The 15,479-nt window shown below is 40.4% G+C and overlaps 1 protein-coding gene across 2 annotated transcripts; it reads left to right on the forward strand.

Annotated features, from left to right (window-relative positions):
* The first annotated feature begins 218 nt into the window (after nt 1–218).
* CBX7 (chromobox 7) lies at nt 219–13,432 on the forward strand. Of its 2 annotated transcripts, XM_040407065.1 has the most exons (7): nt 219–930; nt 1,655–1,698; nt 6,675–6,740; nt 7,478–7,544; nt 7,797–8,160; nt 8,485–8,571; nt 9,850–13,432. In XM_040407065.1, exons 1-7 carry the CDS (start codon nt 862–864, stop codon nt 10,005–10,007), a joined length of 855 nt encoding a protein of 284 aa, XP_040262999.1. In that variant the 5' UTR covers nt 219–861; the 3' UTR covers nt 10,008–13,432. The 2 variants fall into 2 exon arrangements, with proteins under 2 accessions (XP_040262999.1, XP_040263001.1); XM_040407067.1 differs by lacking the exon at nt 8,485–8,571 and having other exon boundaries at nt 221–930.
* The last annotated feature ends 2,047 nt before the right edge of the window (nt 13,433–15,479 follow it).

Genomic DNA, 15,479 nt, shown 5'->3' on the forward strand with positions numbered 1-15,479 from the left:
ACCTCTGTGGTTTTAGCAAAGGCTGAGACCATCATTCATTTTGTTTTCTAATTTCTGCTTTAATTTTCTGAAAACTTTTTAAAAAAATGACTTTTTTTTCCCTTCAAGGCTGAAGAGAACTTTCCAGAATTCGCTAGTTCCGTCACTTCCCCGCTTGTGCCCTGTCACAGCCGCCAGCTCCGTCTCTCTCCGCAGCTATCATCCGCTAAGCCCCTCCCACCGTGCGCGTCCACGAGGCCGAGTGATGTCACCAGAGGCTCCCTCCCACTAGTAAGCGCGGCTCCCGAGGTGATGCTGCGCGATCCCTGAAAATGTTGCGCAGGTTGTAATGCAAAGAAGAAGAGGAGGAGAAGGAGAAGAAGAAGCAGCGTCGGCGGGAGCTGTCCGGGAGTCCTGCACATCTCACCGCCTGCATCACCTGCATCACTGAGGGAGGAGGCCGAGGGGCGCAGCTGGAGGATCCTGCAGCCTAGTGCACCATAGGAAGAGGCAGTCATTGCGAACTTGCAAGAAGTAGGACACGGTATCTGGAGAGAAAGGGGAGCTGTGTGCCCGGACTGCGGCACCTACAGATTTAGGAATTAGGCGGAGTGCTAGGAGAAGGGGTGTGGGCATCCGAAGATTAGCACCCATACTGCTAGGAAGAAGTGAAGACTCAGCGCCACCAGCTGTGGCAGCGTACTGGCAGGCACGTAGTGTGGCACGGCACCCTTGGCACTCGTGCATTGCAGAGAGGGGGGTGTGTCATCTGCCTCTCACTCTGCAATAGAAGAGAACCCTCTATCTGCATTGAGAGGAGGGGGTCTGTCTACTGGTGGACTGGAGACCACCTGGCACAGAGAAACAACGCCAGATATTGGCATGGAGCTGTCTGCCATTGGAGAGCAAGTGTTTGCAGTAGAGAGCATTCGCAAGAAGAGGGTAAGAAAGGTAAGTCTGCTGTGGCATGGATGTGGGCATCTTTTTGAGGCAGTTGTACTTTTTTTTTTTTTTTTGCAGCATCAGTTTAGCTTGATAGGCACGATGCTTGCTGGCATAGTCTCAAAAGTCAGGTATGAAACACACCCATCTTGTAAGAAGAAGCGGTCTGTGCAGCCATGACACCGGGGATGGAGCTACAGGTGGTCGGGAGCCATGCATGTTCCAGTTTCTTACTGGCTAGACGTTAGAATTGGCATGGGGTGAGCCCCACTGGTAGTTCAGCACAGTTAATCCCATTTGCCCCTTTATAGGTGAGAACGACCGATCTGCGATTGCAGAGGATTTCAGGGTCTGTTACTATCATGCACACAGTCATATATCCATGTAGAGAAGTGTTAATTGTTCCTACAGCCCAGAATTAGCGGCTCTGAGATAGAAGCCTGGCTGTTACCTACAGGTGACTCACTTGCTGATGTTTCTATAGGTGACTAAACCGTGACTCACAGATGACTCAGATACAAACGTTTGCTTTATTACATATTCATTTGGGGGGACGTGAAGGGACTTAAGTGGTCAGTCAGAATATGACTCATACTTTCCAAGGAAAGGGTATAAGCTATGAATGGCTCTCGCCCGAATTCTCAAAGTTTTTAGGTCACATAAGCAAGGGAAGCACAAATAGTAGCTAATCCGGTAAAATGTATTAACTGTTTCTATGTCACTGTCTTTCTAGGGTAAAGTGGAATATCTAGTGAAGTGGAAAGGCTGGCCCCCCAAGTAAGGACCGCTTTCTTTTTTACGTTTTGAAACATTTTACTGTATTTATTTATATGTAGAATATATCTCATATCTATCTATCTATCTATCTATCTATCTATCTATCTATCTATCTATCTATCTATCTATCTATCTATCTACCCATTTATTTCTATAGGGTTGCAGTTTGTTTATTACCTAGATACAACCACCCCCACCACACTCTCCCACTATGGCAGATCTATGCCCCACCTCTACCCAGCTGAGATAACAGATTACACCGCTTTCCAGGAACCATGCTGTGTAAACTGTTTAGCAACACGTGGCGGCACTTGTCACATTGTGTTGATTGTGGTTTTATACGGTGCTGCAGATAATAATATTGCACACTTGTTATGATGTGAATGGAGTAAACTGACAGTTTTTTTTATTCATGCATAGTATCTGGCTGTTGGAACTCCTAAAATGTTAGGAAAGAGGCAGAAAGGGAGATCAACACTAATGTCTGATTACAGTTATATAGATGAGAAGACGTAATCGACATTCCCGTACTGATAACGCATTAACACAAGACATTCTCATAGGCTACCACATTGTAGATCGTGACACGCAAGTCTGTCTTCCCAGTTACTCCGAAGCATCTTTGAATTTGCCGCCTTGCGAACCTGTGTGTGGCTTATGATGGGAGATTTCTTCCACTGTAGTAGCGGAGCCCTTTGCATGCCCAACCTGGGTGCTACTCCTATCTGATCACATGTTAAATGCCCAGAAGAAATGATTCCTTTTATGTATTGTGAAGGGTATCCAGGTGAAATGTGCAACATACAGAAACTCCAATTCACACAAAATATGTAATAGTAAAATTTTTACAGTGGGAAACAACTACCAGGTGTTATTTTATATTAATATTAACTAGAAAGAGGGACGTTTAAAAAAAAACACACATTACATCTGTTCATTATAAGATGATGTGGATGAACCACTGGGCATTTAGAGAGTCACAAATTAATCTGTGACCTGAAATGCAATAAAAGCATTTATTATAAATACATTTCTGAATATACAGAATAGATTGGAATATATATATATATATATATATATATATATATAGCAGAATAGGAAGCTTTACAGCTGAGCAGAGCTAAATACTGTATAGAGAAGGCCAGCGGTGAGCTTGCGGTGGCAAAGATGTGTGTATGTGGGCTCATGGCATGGCACTGCCTGCTCTTAGATAAGGACTGCCTATTGAATACGTCTTGTTTATCACCTCTAATCTGAGAGGGGGAGTGAGAACTGGGAGGAGGAGGAGGAGGAGGAGGGAGATGAGAGTGACGCATGAGTCATATGCTCACTTGTTTACTCCAGCCTGTGCTGCAGTGTGCGCAGGAACAGCAGAGGAAAGGTGTGCGCTCTGTAACCCTGTGTTTACCAAAGGGCTGCACGCTCCTTACATAAACCAGAGCCATAGACCTAGTATTCATTTGTAAGTGAAGCCTAATTACGTTCATAGCCAGTTACTATATTTGTAGCAGGAGCTTGGTTTTTTAGCCCTAAGCCCTATGTTGGCACTATTGTATCACAGTTTGTGCTAAGATGCATCCTGCCAGTGTGCACGGGAGGTTCTATGTTGCTTTGCTGGCGTACCCACATCAGCTGTTTGGACCAAGGTATTAATATTGCATATTAGGAAGTGTGCACTGTTGCCGTTTCCATACACATTTACGTTTTAAGTGAATGTAAGTATTTTAGCTTGTATCCATAAGCTGAACCCTAGTTCTGGCCATGCCTTACTAGCACAGATGTACGAGTCAAGTTGTACTATATTTTAGAACTGCAATGAACCGTTTGTCATTGGAACAGTTTTTGCATTTACTAACCGCAAGAAGAGATCTAGAAAATGTCGAAGAATTAAACCGTTAACTGTATTAATGAAAAATGGCCCCAGCAATATTTCACATCTAAAAAAAAAAAAGTAATGTTATAAGAACTAAGGCTCAGTTCACACAGTAGCGTTATGTCACCAGTTTGATTTGGAGCCATTACCGCTGTCATTTAGAATTTTCTGATGGATCAAAACCCCAATAGGTTTTTGGGGGTCCTTCTGGGTTCTGTCACTGTGCTATTCTTTCCAGCAAAAATACTGGAAAGCTTGATGGAAACTTAGTCACTATTGTTTCAACAGATCTTCCATATATCAATAGTACAAGCGAAGATAAAACACTTTGTAATATAACTTGTGACAGCAAAATCCTCATTATCTACTTTACAGACTTCTGTGCCTTCTGCACTGATCATTCAACATCGGGCCCCGTTGCTCCGATATTGTGGGTAGAGCTGGCAGGGACGCTGGGTGTTGTGTGCCCAGTATGCACATCAGTCAGCCCTGTGATCGATATGTGCATACAGCTGGCCAATCGATAATCAATAAGGAGGCTTGGCCAGCAGACCAATCAGAGGACAGATGAAAGGACCAATCGGAGTGCTCGGCTCTCTATTTAAAGCTGGCTTGCTCTGATTCCAGTGCCAATTACTATGTCAACTCTATGTGCTATATTGGATTTGTTTTGGATTCCTGTTTTCCGAATTAGTTTTGTGGATAAACCCTTTCTCACTCCTATTGGTATTACTTGGACTATTTGACTTCCCTTTTGCCTGCCTTACTATCGTTTGTAGTTTTTTCCCAGTTTTTTTCTCTGCTAGCTCCCTGACTCTGTATCTGGCTTAGTTGATGGATTTTCGGTTGATACCTGGTATTGACCCTTGGCTCTGTTTGGTTGCTCTCCATTCTATTTGCTTCACCAGTTGGCAACTACTCTGGATAGTATCCTGGAAGTTGGCAGCAAGGGGTAATTTGCAGTCCCTTAAATTCTGTTAACTAGAGTGGCCAGTGTAAAGTTGGTGTAAGGAATTGAGCTAAACCATAACATGGTTTTCATTCAGTGAGACAAAGATGGGTCTAATATCAAGCTTCATTGACAGATTTTTATCATTTATTTTACTCATTTATGCTAACCACTGACCGTGCTGCCCCAGAGATGAGGTTACAGCTGCTTCCCATAGATGACTATGGAGACTGGAGGGGGGAAAGGGAGCAGATGTAGAGAGAGACACACACAGAGACTGCTGCTGCTTCTAGTAAGCATTTTCCTAGCTTATCCCAGAGCTAAATCCACAGCAACACTGCTCATTACTTCTCTTTAATGTCTCCATGCTACTGCTGCTTCTCTTTGTGTGTGTGTTTGGCTACTTTCACATGGTCTGTATTTTTCACCAGTATTTGTAATTTGCAGACATTTATTATTATTATTATTATTATTATTATCAACTTAAATGGGTTGTAAAACTTCAGTCAGTGCTAGGATACCTGCTGTGATCTGCAGTGGTGTATCAGTGCAGCCTGTGTGGGGGCATTAAAGTGCCTGTTGCTTGCACCAGGATATGATAGTTCAGGTAGCAAGGACTGAACAAACTTTACAAAAGCTGTGATCCTATAGAAAAAAAAATATTTTCCAATTTTAATAAGAATTATATCATCAGGCACAAAAAGGGCACATCAGTCAGATTAATATGTTAATCGTCCAATACCCATCACCCACTAAAGGCTTCTTTCACACTAGCTTTAGGCTTTTCCAGCAGGCTGTTTCGGCAGGGGAACAGTCTGCTGGATCCATACTAATACTTGCACACGTGTGCTGCGGTTTTTGTCCGGCAGCCTCTCGGCATGTTTGTTGTGCTGCGCCGCATCTCCCGTTATAGTTAATGGGGCTGGGCCGGACAGCACACGCGTGCAAGCATTAGTATGGACAAGCCTAACGCTAGTGTAAAAGAAGCCTAAATTTAGCATTATAGTTATAATATAATAAAGTCTGTCCGGTGATAGATTCCTATAGAGAAAGATTAAACAGGTTTGAGCTTTCGTGAAGTGCTGGTCTAACTTTACTGAGTTTAGCCACATGACATTTTAAAGTTTTGGATCTGCAAACTGCCGTTTCATCACCCTCATTCCTTTAAATTTAAGGATTTATTCAACTTGTAAAATAAATGTATAAAGGGCTGCAAAATGTTATAAAACAAAACAAAAAAAAGAAAATACTACTCACCTCTTTGTTCCCCTGAAGATCCAATTCTCTTGGTCTTTGTTTACAAGTGGGCAGTTTAGACACAGCGATAACAGGCCACAGAGATCAGAGCTGCACCATGAGTAGGCACGTGTGGTCACTGTTTGGATTGACTGCAAAAGTCATATTGCTGCTCAGTTGTGAACAGACCGGGAGGACCGCTGGAGCAGAATTTTTTTTTTGTTTTTGTTTTTGTTGTTTTTTTATAACATTTGCAGCCTTTAAACCATAGATTGTGTTGTGTGTGTTTTTTTTTTTTAATTTGTTTTCTACAAGTTTGATAACCACGTTGAAAAAAGGTTCTGAGCTTTCTTGAAGTCTAACTTTGGCCAAGTGACATTTTAATGTTTGAAACAAACTTCCTTTCCTTACCCTGTGTTATGTTTTATGAGTGTGATTATGTGAAAAGATGTAGCTAGACAGGGAAGGTGGACTTGGGCTTCCAAACTAAAACTGTTAAGAGTGTTCATGTTTCTGCAGTGCAGCCAGCAGTAGAATCATCCAACATTCAGGCATTTGTACATATCTCCAGTAATTGTTTCTTGTATGTATGAATTAACAAATGTTCCTGGGGGTTTATAATTCACAAGCAGAATAAAGACAATCCATTCTGCATATTATTGGCCTGCATTTAGGGGACTGAAAAAAATAGTTTATACAAAGCAACACAGAGTAGGGTTAAAGAGAAAAATACAGAAACCTATTACTAAAATAAATTAGTAAAACAGTTTCTCTAGATACACTAAGATTCCAGTGAAGCTGAATTGCTGTTGCCTCTTCCCCTAAAGTTCTGTTTTTGTAACTCGTATTGCTTTGCTTTATTGTTTTTATGCAATTGAATTCATTTATTAAAATCAGATTTATTTCTTTTTCTTATAGGTACAGCACGTGGGAACCAGAAGAACACATTTTGGACCCACGTCTTGTTTTGGCATATGAAGAAAAGTGAGTTTAGGTTTAACTTATGGGGTTATACATTACAGGGTTTACAGCACAGTTGTTTTATAGACTATCTCCATCAGAATGTAAAAATGGCTGTATATTGGTAAATCTGAAGTACAACAGTAGCTACAGTCTGGTAATTGTGTTTCTTTTCCACAAAGATATTGTCATTTTTCTATTTTGTTGCTGTGCCTACTTTTTGCTCAGGTGACAGCAACAATTTCATTAATATTGCTTGTCATTTTTTAATTACTTCTATTGTTAGTATGTGCTTTTAATTTAAAAAAATGACAGTCTTTCATCAGTTTCAGATGACAGTTGAAAAGTAACAACCAACATGGCAGCAGAATCTGTTGTGACGTCTGCAAAAATAGCTGTCTCAATAGAAAAATCTCAGTATTTCTGTCAGTGGAAATAAGAACCTCAAAATGGTCCCTGATCTAACTTCTGATTTACTAACACATGGTCAGTTATAAGCTTCAAGCAGAAATCCACTTTAATGTTTTGCTTCATAATTTTTATTAAAGTATTTCTTCTATAAGGAACTGCTATGTGTTCCAAAGTAATTATAATGCTGAAATGTGGCCCAGCGATCATGCAGATAAAAGGTCTAGTAGCTACATAGTAATGCTGAAAGCTATTTAGAGCAATGGTACAAACATAAAGGCCTCATATATAATGAAAAAGTTGCAAAACGCATTATACATATAATATGAATTAATTATGCATTGGTCTTGTAGGGAAGAAAAAGAAAGAGCCTCTGGGTGCAGAAAACGAGGGCCAAAACCTAAACGCCTCCTACTGCAGGTATGAATGAAAAGTGAACTTATCTCTATATTTAACCTGAGGTCACATACATTATAGAAGTTTGTATTATTCTTTCAGTTGCCAGATATGATAACGTGTATAAATCTGTGCTGAAAAGCAATTGTTTAGCTTAAAACAGTAGTTCTGTTTATTTCTTGATTTTAATTAGTCCTAACATGTGTTCTTATTAAGCTGTGAGTGAGGATGAGATACACAGCAAAGAATGAATGTTATTTTTTATTTTTTCTATAGAGGCTTTATGGTATGGACCTACGCAGTGCACACAAGTCCAAAGAGAGAAAACTCTGCTTTTCCTTGTCTCGGAGGTTCAGCAGTGGTCTCGGCTCTAAACCCACAACAGCTTCCACAGTGCCAGAGAAAGCCAAATCACTGCAGTTCCCCCTCAGCAAGCAGCGTAAAGGGAGGAAGTTTTTGTGCCTCTCACGCAAGAAGTTTCTACGCGTATCAACCTATGAGCCACTGACTCGCAGAACAGATTTCTTTGCCAAGGAGAATGAAAAGGAAGAAGCTCAAAGCATCCCTGATTGGCAAGAAGAGAAACCAGCAGAGGAAGATGCACATGAAGACGAAACTATGCATGAGGCTGACATTAAGGGTGGGATACTTCAACTAGTCTTTGGGTTACACATTACTAAATACCAATAACAAATTGTAAATATTTTATTGAGCCTCCTAATAATTACTAAATAATGGCCTTGTAATTTTAGTATGAAAGTGTACCTGAGTTTTTTCTAAAAAAAAAAAAAAGTTAGCAAAATAGCTGCGCTTCTTTGTACAATCATAGCTGTGACGTAAGCTGTGTATTTTTCAGCCATATTATTCCATGTTTCAGCTGCACAACTAGATGCATTTCTCTCACAAGCAGGGGACGTTCCAGCACTGTAATGCTGTGACCTTTCTTCCCACTATGTTTTTTCAGCTCTGGAGCTCACAGAATCGATAAGGAGGGAGAGATCACACTTACAGAAAGGCAGGAGGCTCGGTGATCTTCGGAAGCAGTGTAGAAGTAGTTCTTTTATCAGGCTCAGAATCTCCACTAGCTGTGAAATGCCCCCACTTCCTCTTTGCCATTTTCTGTGTCTCTGTTGCCAGGGACGGATCTTGCCTTGCAACAGGCAGTAGACTTTTAATTAGGTGGAAGTGAGACCCCTAGTGGCCATGAATTTACAGCTTTTTTCAGGTGGATGCAGGCATATTTTTTAAATGGAGTGATTTAGAAATTTGCTAGTAACACAATTCTCTATTAAATGAAATTGTGTGAAAGTACAGTGACTCTTTAAAAGGTGTTTTATTGGAAATTATGATTTGGAGGACAGTATTGTGTCTTGCTGACTAAAGTTTTGGCAAGATGTTTTGTGGTAAAAAGAAACCTGTCAGGAACTTTCTGCTGTCTGGCCCACAGACAAAATGAAGTACTGGCAGGCTCCATCGTTGCAAACAACTATGTTTTACTTAGAAACACTGTGGTATTTCTGAGAAAATATGGTTTAACAATAAGCTGGAAACAGGGAGAAGAGTCTAAGCACCCCCTCATGGCTTCTCCCCAGATGCGCTTGATTGACAGGTCCCCTGATTTGGGTATAGGGAGACAACTGTCAATAAATGTGAGTTGAGTGGGGAGAATCTGGCGGAAAGCAATCTACATGACACCTCCCCATTCCTGGCTCATTTCTAAACTGCGGGGCACATTTATTAAGATTGGTGTTTTAGACAGCGATCTTAATAAAGGCCCGTCGCTAACGGTGGTTCTGCCGAAGTTATGAAGAGAAGCATGCCTCTCCTTGTAATTTCGCCACATTCAGCACTGGTTATAAATGTAAGACCGCTTCCGAGCTCTTACATTTAAACCATTTTCTACGCCAACACGTAGAAAATGATGAATGAGATGGGCCTGTCCCCTTCCCCGCCCACTATTTTAGACCTGGTGTGAGCGGGGCGAAGTCGCAGATAGCGGCACAACTAACCATTGCGCCATCATCTGCACCTGAAATGCACCTAATTTATGCGTACTTCAGCTTAGTAAATGACCCCCTGTGTTTTTCTGAAACACGACAGCATTTCAGAATAAAACAGTTGTTTGTAGCCAGGGAACCTGTTCGTGTAAGATACTGCCCATAGTCACTGATTCTAACAGTGGATTCTAGAACTGTGATAATACTGGAAAAAATATTTAACTGTTCGGGTGTCTGATTTTGTAATCATGCTTGTGTGTTATCTGGATAAAATGTATTATATGTGATTCTCAGTAACCTCCATAAGTATAATTTCTTTTGTCTCACTACAGATGACACAATATCAGCTACTGCTCCTCCTTGGCTTCCTGCCCTCCCCTTGCCCAGTGAGATTACCGTTACAGACATCACTTCAAATTCCATCACGGTGACTTTCCGTGAAGCCCGATGTGCAGAAGGCTTTTTTCGGGACCGCGGTGATGAATGCTAGTTGCTGTAATCATTCTTTTCTCTTCCTCCCATGAAATGAAGTATATAGACAAAAAATAACAGTAAACAAAGGAGAGATTCCTCCATAAAAAGGCCTGTATAACAGTGCAGAACAGTGGTCCTGTTTTAGGAAGAGTGTGTTTTTTTTTGTTTTTTGCCAACTCCACAGAAACTTCATTAACATTGCTTACATTCTTTCCTGAATAACTACAAGGCTTCAACAACTGGTCCTTCTCTTTGAGAAAGTCACATGGAGATATTCTGATATACAGATGCTGTTTCATATGGGCATTGTAAATGATGGCTGCTTTGACAGTATGTAGTTTGTGTTTGCTTTTATTCGGAAGTATAAAGCTGTGCTCTTCCTGTGCATGGATGAAGCATTTATCTTTCACATGGATTTGAGAGAGAGAGAAGTTGCATTTATAGTACATAAATGGAAAACCTGAAATAACACATCACTTTCATGCATACATCCTACACTTTGTACTATAACTCTAATAGGAATACTCATGATTGAACGCCATGCATAATGGCAATGTGTGCGCAGTAGTAGTGTATCCATCAATGGTTTAGCTACAGTAATATCCCATGCTGATACAGCAGATGAAATCTGTGTATCCATACAGCACCTTATGAGTACCAAACAGAAATTAGCGCACTTACACTCGGTATACTACATAATAGACCTATGTCCGCATATAGATAGTGTAACATTTGCAGCTGTGTTAATGAAACTTGGTTGATAACAAAGTCAGAGTTCTTGAATTTTACAGCTTATATTATACATTTGTGCTACAGATGTCTATCTGATACTATGTGCACAGAATCTATATGTACCCCTGCTTGTTAGCTACAGACCACAAGCCCAGGTCAGTCTATTATCCTGATTGGTTAATCGTTTGTTATACTGTAGTAGCTAATGACGCATGCATTACCTTCTGCACTGACTACTAGTCCGTCACTGTTTTTGTAAACGCAAAGTGTGTATCAACACATACATGTCTATTTCTGACTGAGCAGCAGTCATTCATTGATAGAAATAAGAACCATGAAGCTACTGCTGTTTACCATGTAGAATACATTGCTGTATATCTGGATACAGTTGCTGCTTTACTTACTGGTTTGCTAGTACCTTTGTATTTCAGGCCTCTAAGGAAAACCTTAAAAAAAAAATTGAAATGTGTGGTTTAAATCCATTGTATCCTCTAGTATGAAATGCAGATAGTTACATGAAACTTCTCCTTTAGCAATAAGGGCCTATAAAGGGGGATGTCACACAGTTTTTGGGGCATTTTCTATAACCAAAACCAGAAGTGGGTTGGAAGGAAATCTGAAATATAAAGATAGCACTTACACGTCTCCACCCTGTTGGATCGACTCCTGGCTCAACCCCCCCCCCCCCCCCCCCCAAAAGCTTTGTGTTTTGTGTGACACCATCCCTAGATTAAGTATCGTAAAGGGAACCTGTCACCCCTTTTATGCTGAAGTAATGACAGACATGATGAAACAACAATCTATCACTTGTCTGCTAATGTAAAGTGGCTGCTGTGAACTTAAGCCCTGATTTATCAACAGGACAATTTTGAAATTTGTCTTCACATTTGTCTGTTTGTGTAAAGGTAACAGTCTGTGTGCCAAATTTAGGAAAGTGGCACACAGCACTTATTATATTTGGCACAGGCAAACCATCACATTGTGGCTTATTGTCACCTGCACAGCCCAGGTCAGGAGTGGAGAGCAGCTGAAACTTCCCCTATAATAAATCGATAAATGTGTCTTACACTAAAAAGAACAAAAGTCGCAATTTACTCTAAAATAAAGACAAAACCAGTTTGATAAATCAATAGTTTAATGCTAACAGTGCACACTAGAAAAAGATAGCGCTGATCCAGTGAAGAGACCAGGTTATTCATGACTCCCTGATTTCCCCTACTACCGTTCTGTTATTGGGGAAACACATGAGTTCTGGTGACTCTTCTCGGAAGGGTCCTGTCATTATTCAACTGTAAGTTCTCAGCAGCCATTTTACTTTAGCAGATAAGTGACAGGTAACTGATTTCAGCATGTCTGGTGGTGACTGGTTTCCTTTGAAAGATGTGTCACAATGACAACCCTATCCATCATAGAAAGGGTCCCTCAACAATGAGTACTGAGAGCCACAAAGTAAGAATGGCTCCAACAGCTTCTGCTTTAAGTGCCCAAATTTATTGTGTCAGCACTTCCAAAGAGCTGAACTACAGACCACAAGTGAGGAATTGTTTTGTTACTTGTTTGTTTGTTTTTTCTCATTCTGTATGTTAATCTAAGAAAGAGCTGGATAGATTGATCTTTGTGTAGGTAGCTGTTGAACTTTGAGCACTTCAAATCTTCATTCTAATAGGCCTCTAAGCTTATCCATGGAGTGCGCCCTTTAATCTTACCCAAATATGCAACTGGCGGACACAGGGTAACATGTACATGAGAGGGATAACTGAATATTTGACATGAGCACTTTATTTTGCTTTAGGAAGTATGTAAACACTGGTATTTTGGCTCTTAATGTTGTAAATGACAATAGTTCATTCTTTTCATGGTCTGCTTACTAGTTTGACCAGTCATTATTCTGCCTCTATGCACTGTTTTGTGGGATATAAGTGTATTTAGCTGGAATGAAATATGTTTACTATAGGTGGGAAACTTTCAGAGCTTGATTGTTTAAGCTTGTGAATTGATATAGTTCCTTCTTAATTGTTTTACTAGTTGTATGAATAATTGTTCAAAAGCCGAACTTAATACAGCACTTCCAGATGATCAGCAGATGCTAACTTTGTTCCTAAAGCTTAGTCATACACATTCAATGGCTGTTGGCCGAACGATTGTTCTACCGATAGCTATCTCTCCCAACTTCCCCATACACATACATGTTTGGTTCGGCCAAACACATATGTGTTGTCAATGGGGATAGTGAGGAGACAGCTATTGCTAGACACTTCTGATAGCGGCTTATCTCCCTAGAGAAGAAAAGGATCGGGAAAAAGTATTCAGTTTGACTGATACTTTTCTCTCACAACATTATCTGTCTTGCGACAGTAGAGAGCTCCCCATACACATTAGACCAGGGATCAGCAACCTTCGGCACTCCAGCTGCTGTGAAACTACAACTCCCAGCATACACACTTTCTTGGCTGTTATTGTAACTCCCATAGAAGTGAAAGGAGGATTCTGGGAGTTGTAGTTTCAGAACAGCTGGAGTTGCTGATCCCTGTATTAGACCTCATCCAAAGCTGCCAATGTGAATGAGTTCCACCGACAATACACTAATGTGTATGGGGGCTTTTAAAGTCTACTGCTGCTTAAGGGTACTTTCACACTAGCGTTTTTCTTTTCCAGTACTGAGTTCCATCACGGGGGCTCAATACCAGAAAAAAACTGATCAGTTTTATCCTAATGCATTCTGAATGGAGAGCATTCCGTTCAGTATACATCAGTTCAGTGCCTCTTACGTTTTTTTGCCAGAGAAAATACCGCAGCATACTGTATTTTTCTCTCCGGACAAAAATCCTGAATACTTGCCGGAATGCCGGATCCGGCATTAATTTCCATTGAAATGTATTAGTGCCGCATTGAAGGATCCATTCTTCCGGTCTGCGCATGCGCAGACCTTTAAATCTGTGAAAAAAAAAGAATACCAGATCCGTTTTTCCAGATGACATCCGAGAGACGGATCTGGTATTTCAAAGCATTTGTCAGACGGATCCGGATCTGTCTGACAAATGCCATCCGTTTGCGTCCAGATCGACTGATCTGGCAGGCAGTTCTGGCGACAGCTCTGCTTGCCAGAATCCTCTGCTGCAAGTGTGAAAGTACCCTTATTCAATGTAAATGTGCTTTAACCCTGTGCAAAATACCAGATATTTGCTGTCAGTCTGTCACTGATCAGATTGACTGTATGTTTATTCTCATACAGTCCCCTTTATTTAACAGTTATGCAAGTTCAGTTATATTATTCTATACATTCAAATGTACAAAACATAGAAATTCCTATTTTTTTGATTCTTTCCTGTGGGTATGTTAGAACCCTAAAAAATAAAAAAAAAATTTTTTTTTTATTTATAGAAATTGTGTTCTGTTTTGTGACATCATCAAGAATTGATTGCTTGATTTCCTAGTATTCTACCTCCCATATTTATAGTTTTGCGAGATGGCGTATTTGGAACCTTGTGATTACCGTTAAGCAATGAAAACAGGTTACATATTATTCATGTAGCTGTTGCTCTGCAAATGTTACCTTAATTCAGCTTTACATTTCTATGGAGTAAGTACATAGGTAGCATCCTATACGGGTGTACAGTCTGTATCAATGTGAAGTAATCACTGATAGCTGGCCGCCTGACTGATTTTCTTTCAGCTGGTAGGTAGGCCATTCCGTTACTATTGATTGCATATTTGCATTCTGCTGCTCCCAGTAGTTCACCAGTGTCCACTGCTTTGGTAAAAGGTTGAGAGCTGACGGTTGTATCATTTTGTATATATTGATATAAATACATGTTACATTAGGTACTTTTTGTGTATTAGCACTTAGGACCAAAAAAGCTTAAAACACAAGTGTATTCATAAGACTTTGGCTTGCCTAGTATCTTTTGTGTCTGCATTGTATCTATTTGAATGATATTCTGCATTTTCAAGTGCAAGGTTAGGCTCTATATTAACACTTTGGCTTGACTATGCTTAGTGTCATCTCCCGTATGTGCATTGTATCTATTTGAATGATATTCTGCATACTTAAGTACAAGGTTAGGCTGTGTATTTAAAACTATACCTTCTGTGGTTGTTGCAGTCTGTGCTGTATTGTATATGATGTAAGATCTTGCATCATATGTTCTTAAAGCTTTTTAATCCTTGAGTGACTATTATGGGCATGGTACATTTGACCCATCATTTTAGGATTTCAGATCTATTTTTTAATTTTTACATGTGTTACTTCCGCTGATGCTGCCACCGTTTTTTTTTTTTTCCCCAAACATCGCTCCTGATGGGAGGAAAAAACACCCTGGCTGTGACGCTCTCCGATGTGATTGGATAATGACACAGCCAGGGAGAAGGAGACGCCCATTGAGAAACCCTGGCGTCGTCTCCTCCCTGTTCCGATGCCCAGTATTAGCATACTGAGCGTGAAAAGTTCAGGGGGGCGCAGCGGGGCGTAGGAGCGATGTTTAGGGTGGCAGCAGGAGGTACCCCGCAAGTACAGGTATTTAGCTCCTATAAGTAAAACAGATGAAAGGTCCTCTTTAAATGTATGTCCAAATGCATCATCTTTCCCAAAAAAGTACATACTAACTGTATGAGTTTCATTAGAGAAGGTAGATACTAAAAGTAGAAGCTATTACTTCAAAATAAACTTTTTTCTTCTTTTTTCATTATAAATATCATTGTGTGACCATCATAAAAGTTTTATTCTGTTTGCTACAATTTTACCAAAGTTTAATACCCA

Source organism: Bufo bufo, chromosome 9 (assembly GCF_905171765.1).
Source record: "Bufo bufo chromosome 9, aBufBuf1.1, whole genome shotgun sequence".
NCBI lineage: Eukaryota > Metazoa > Chordata > Amphibia > Anura > Bufonidae > Bufo > Bufo bufo.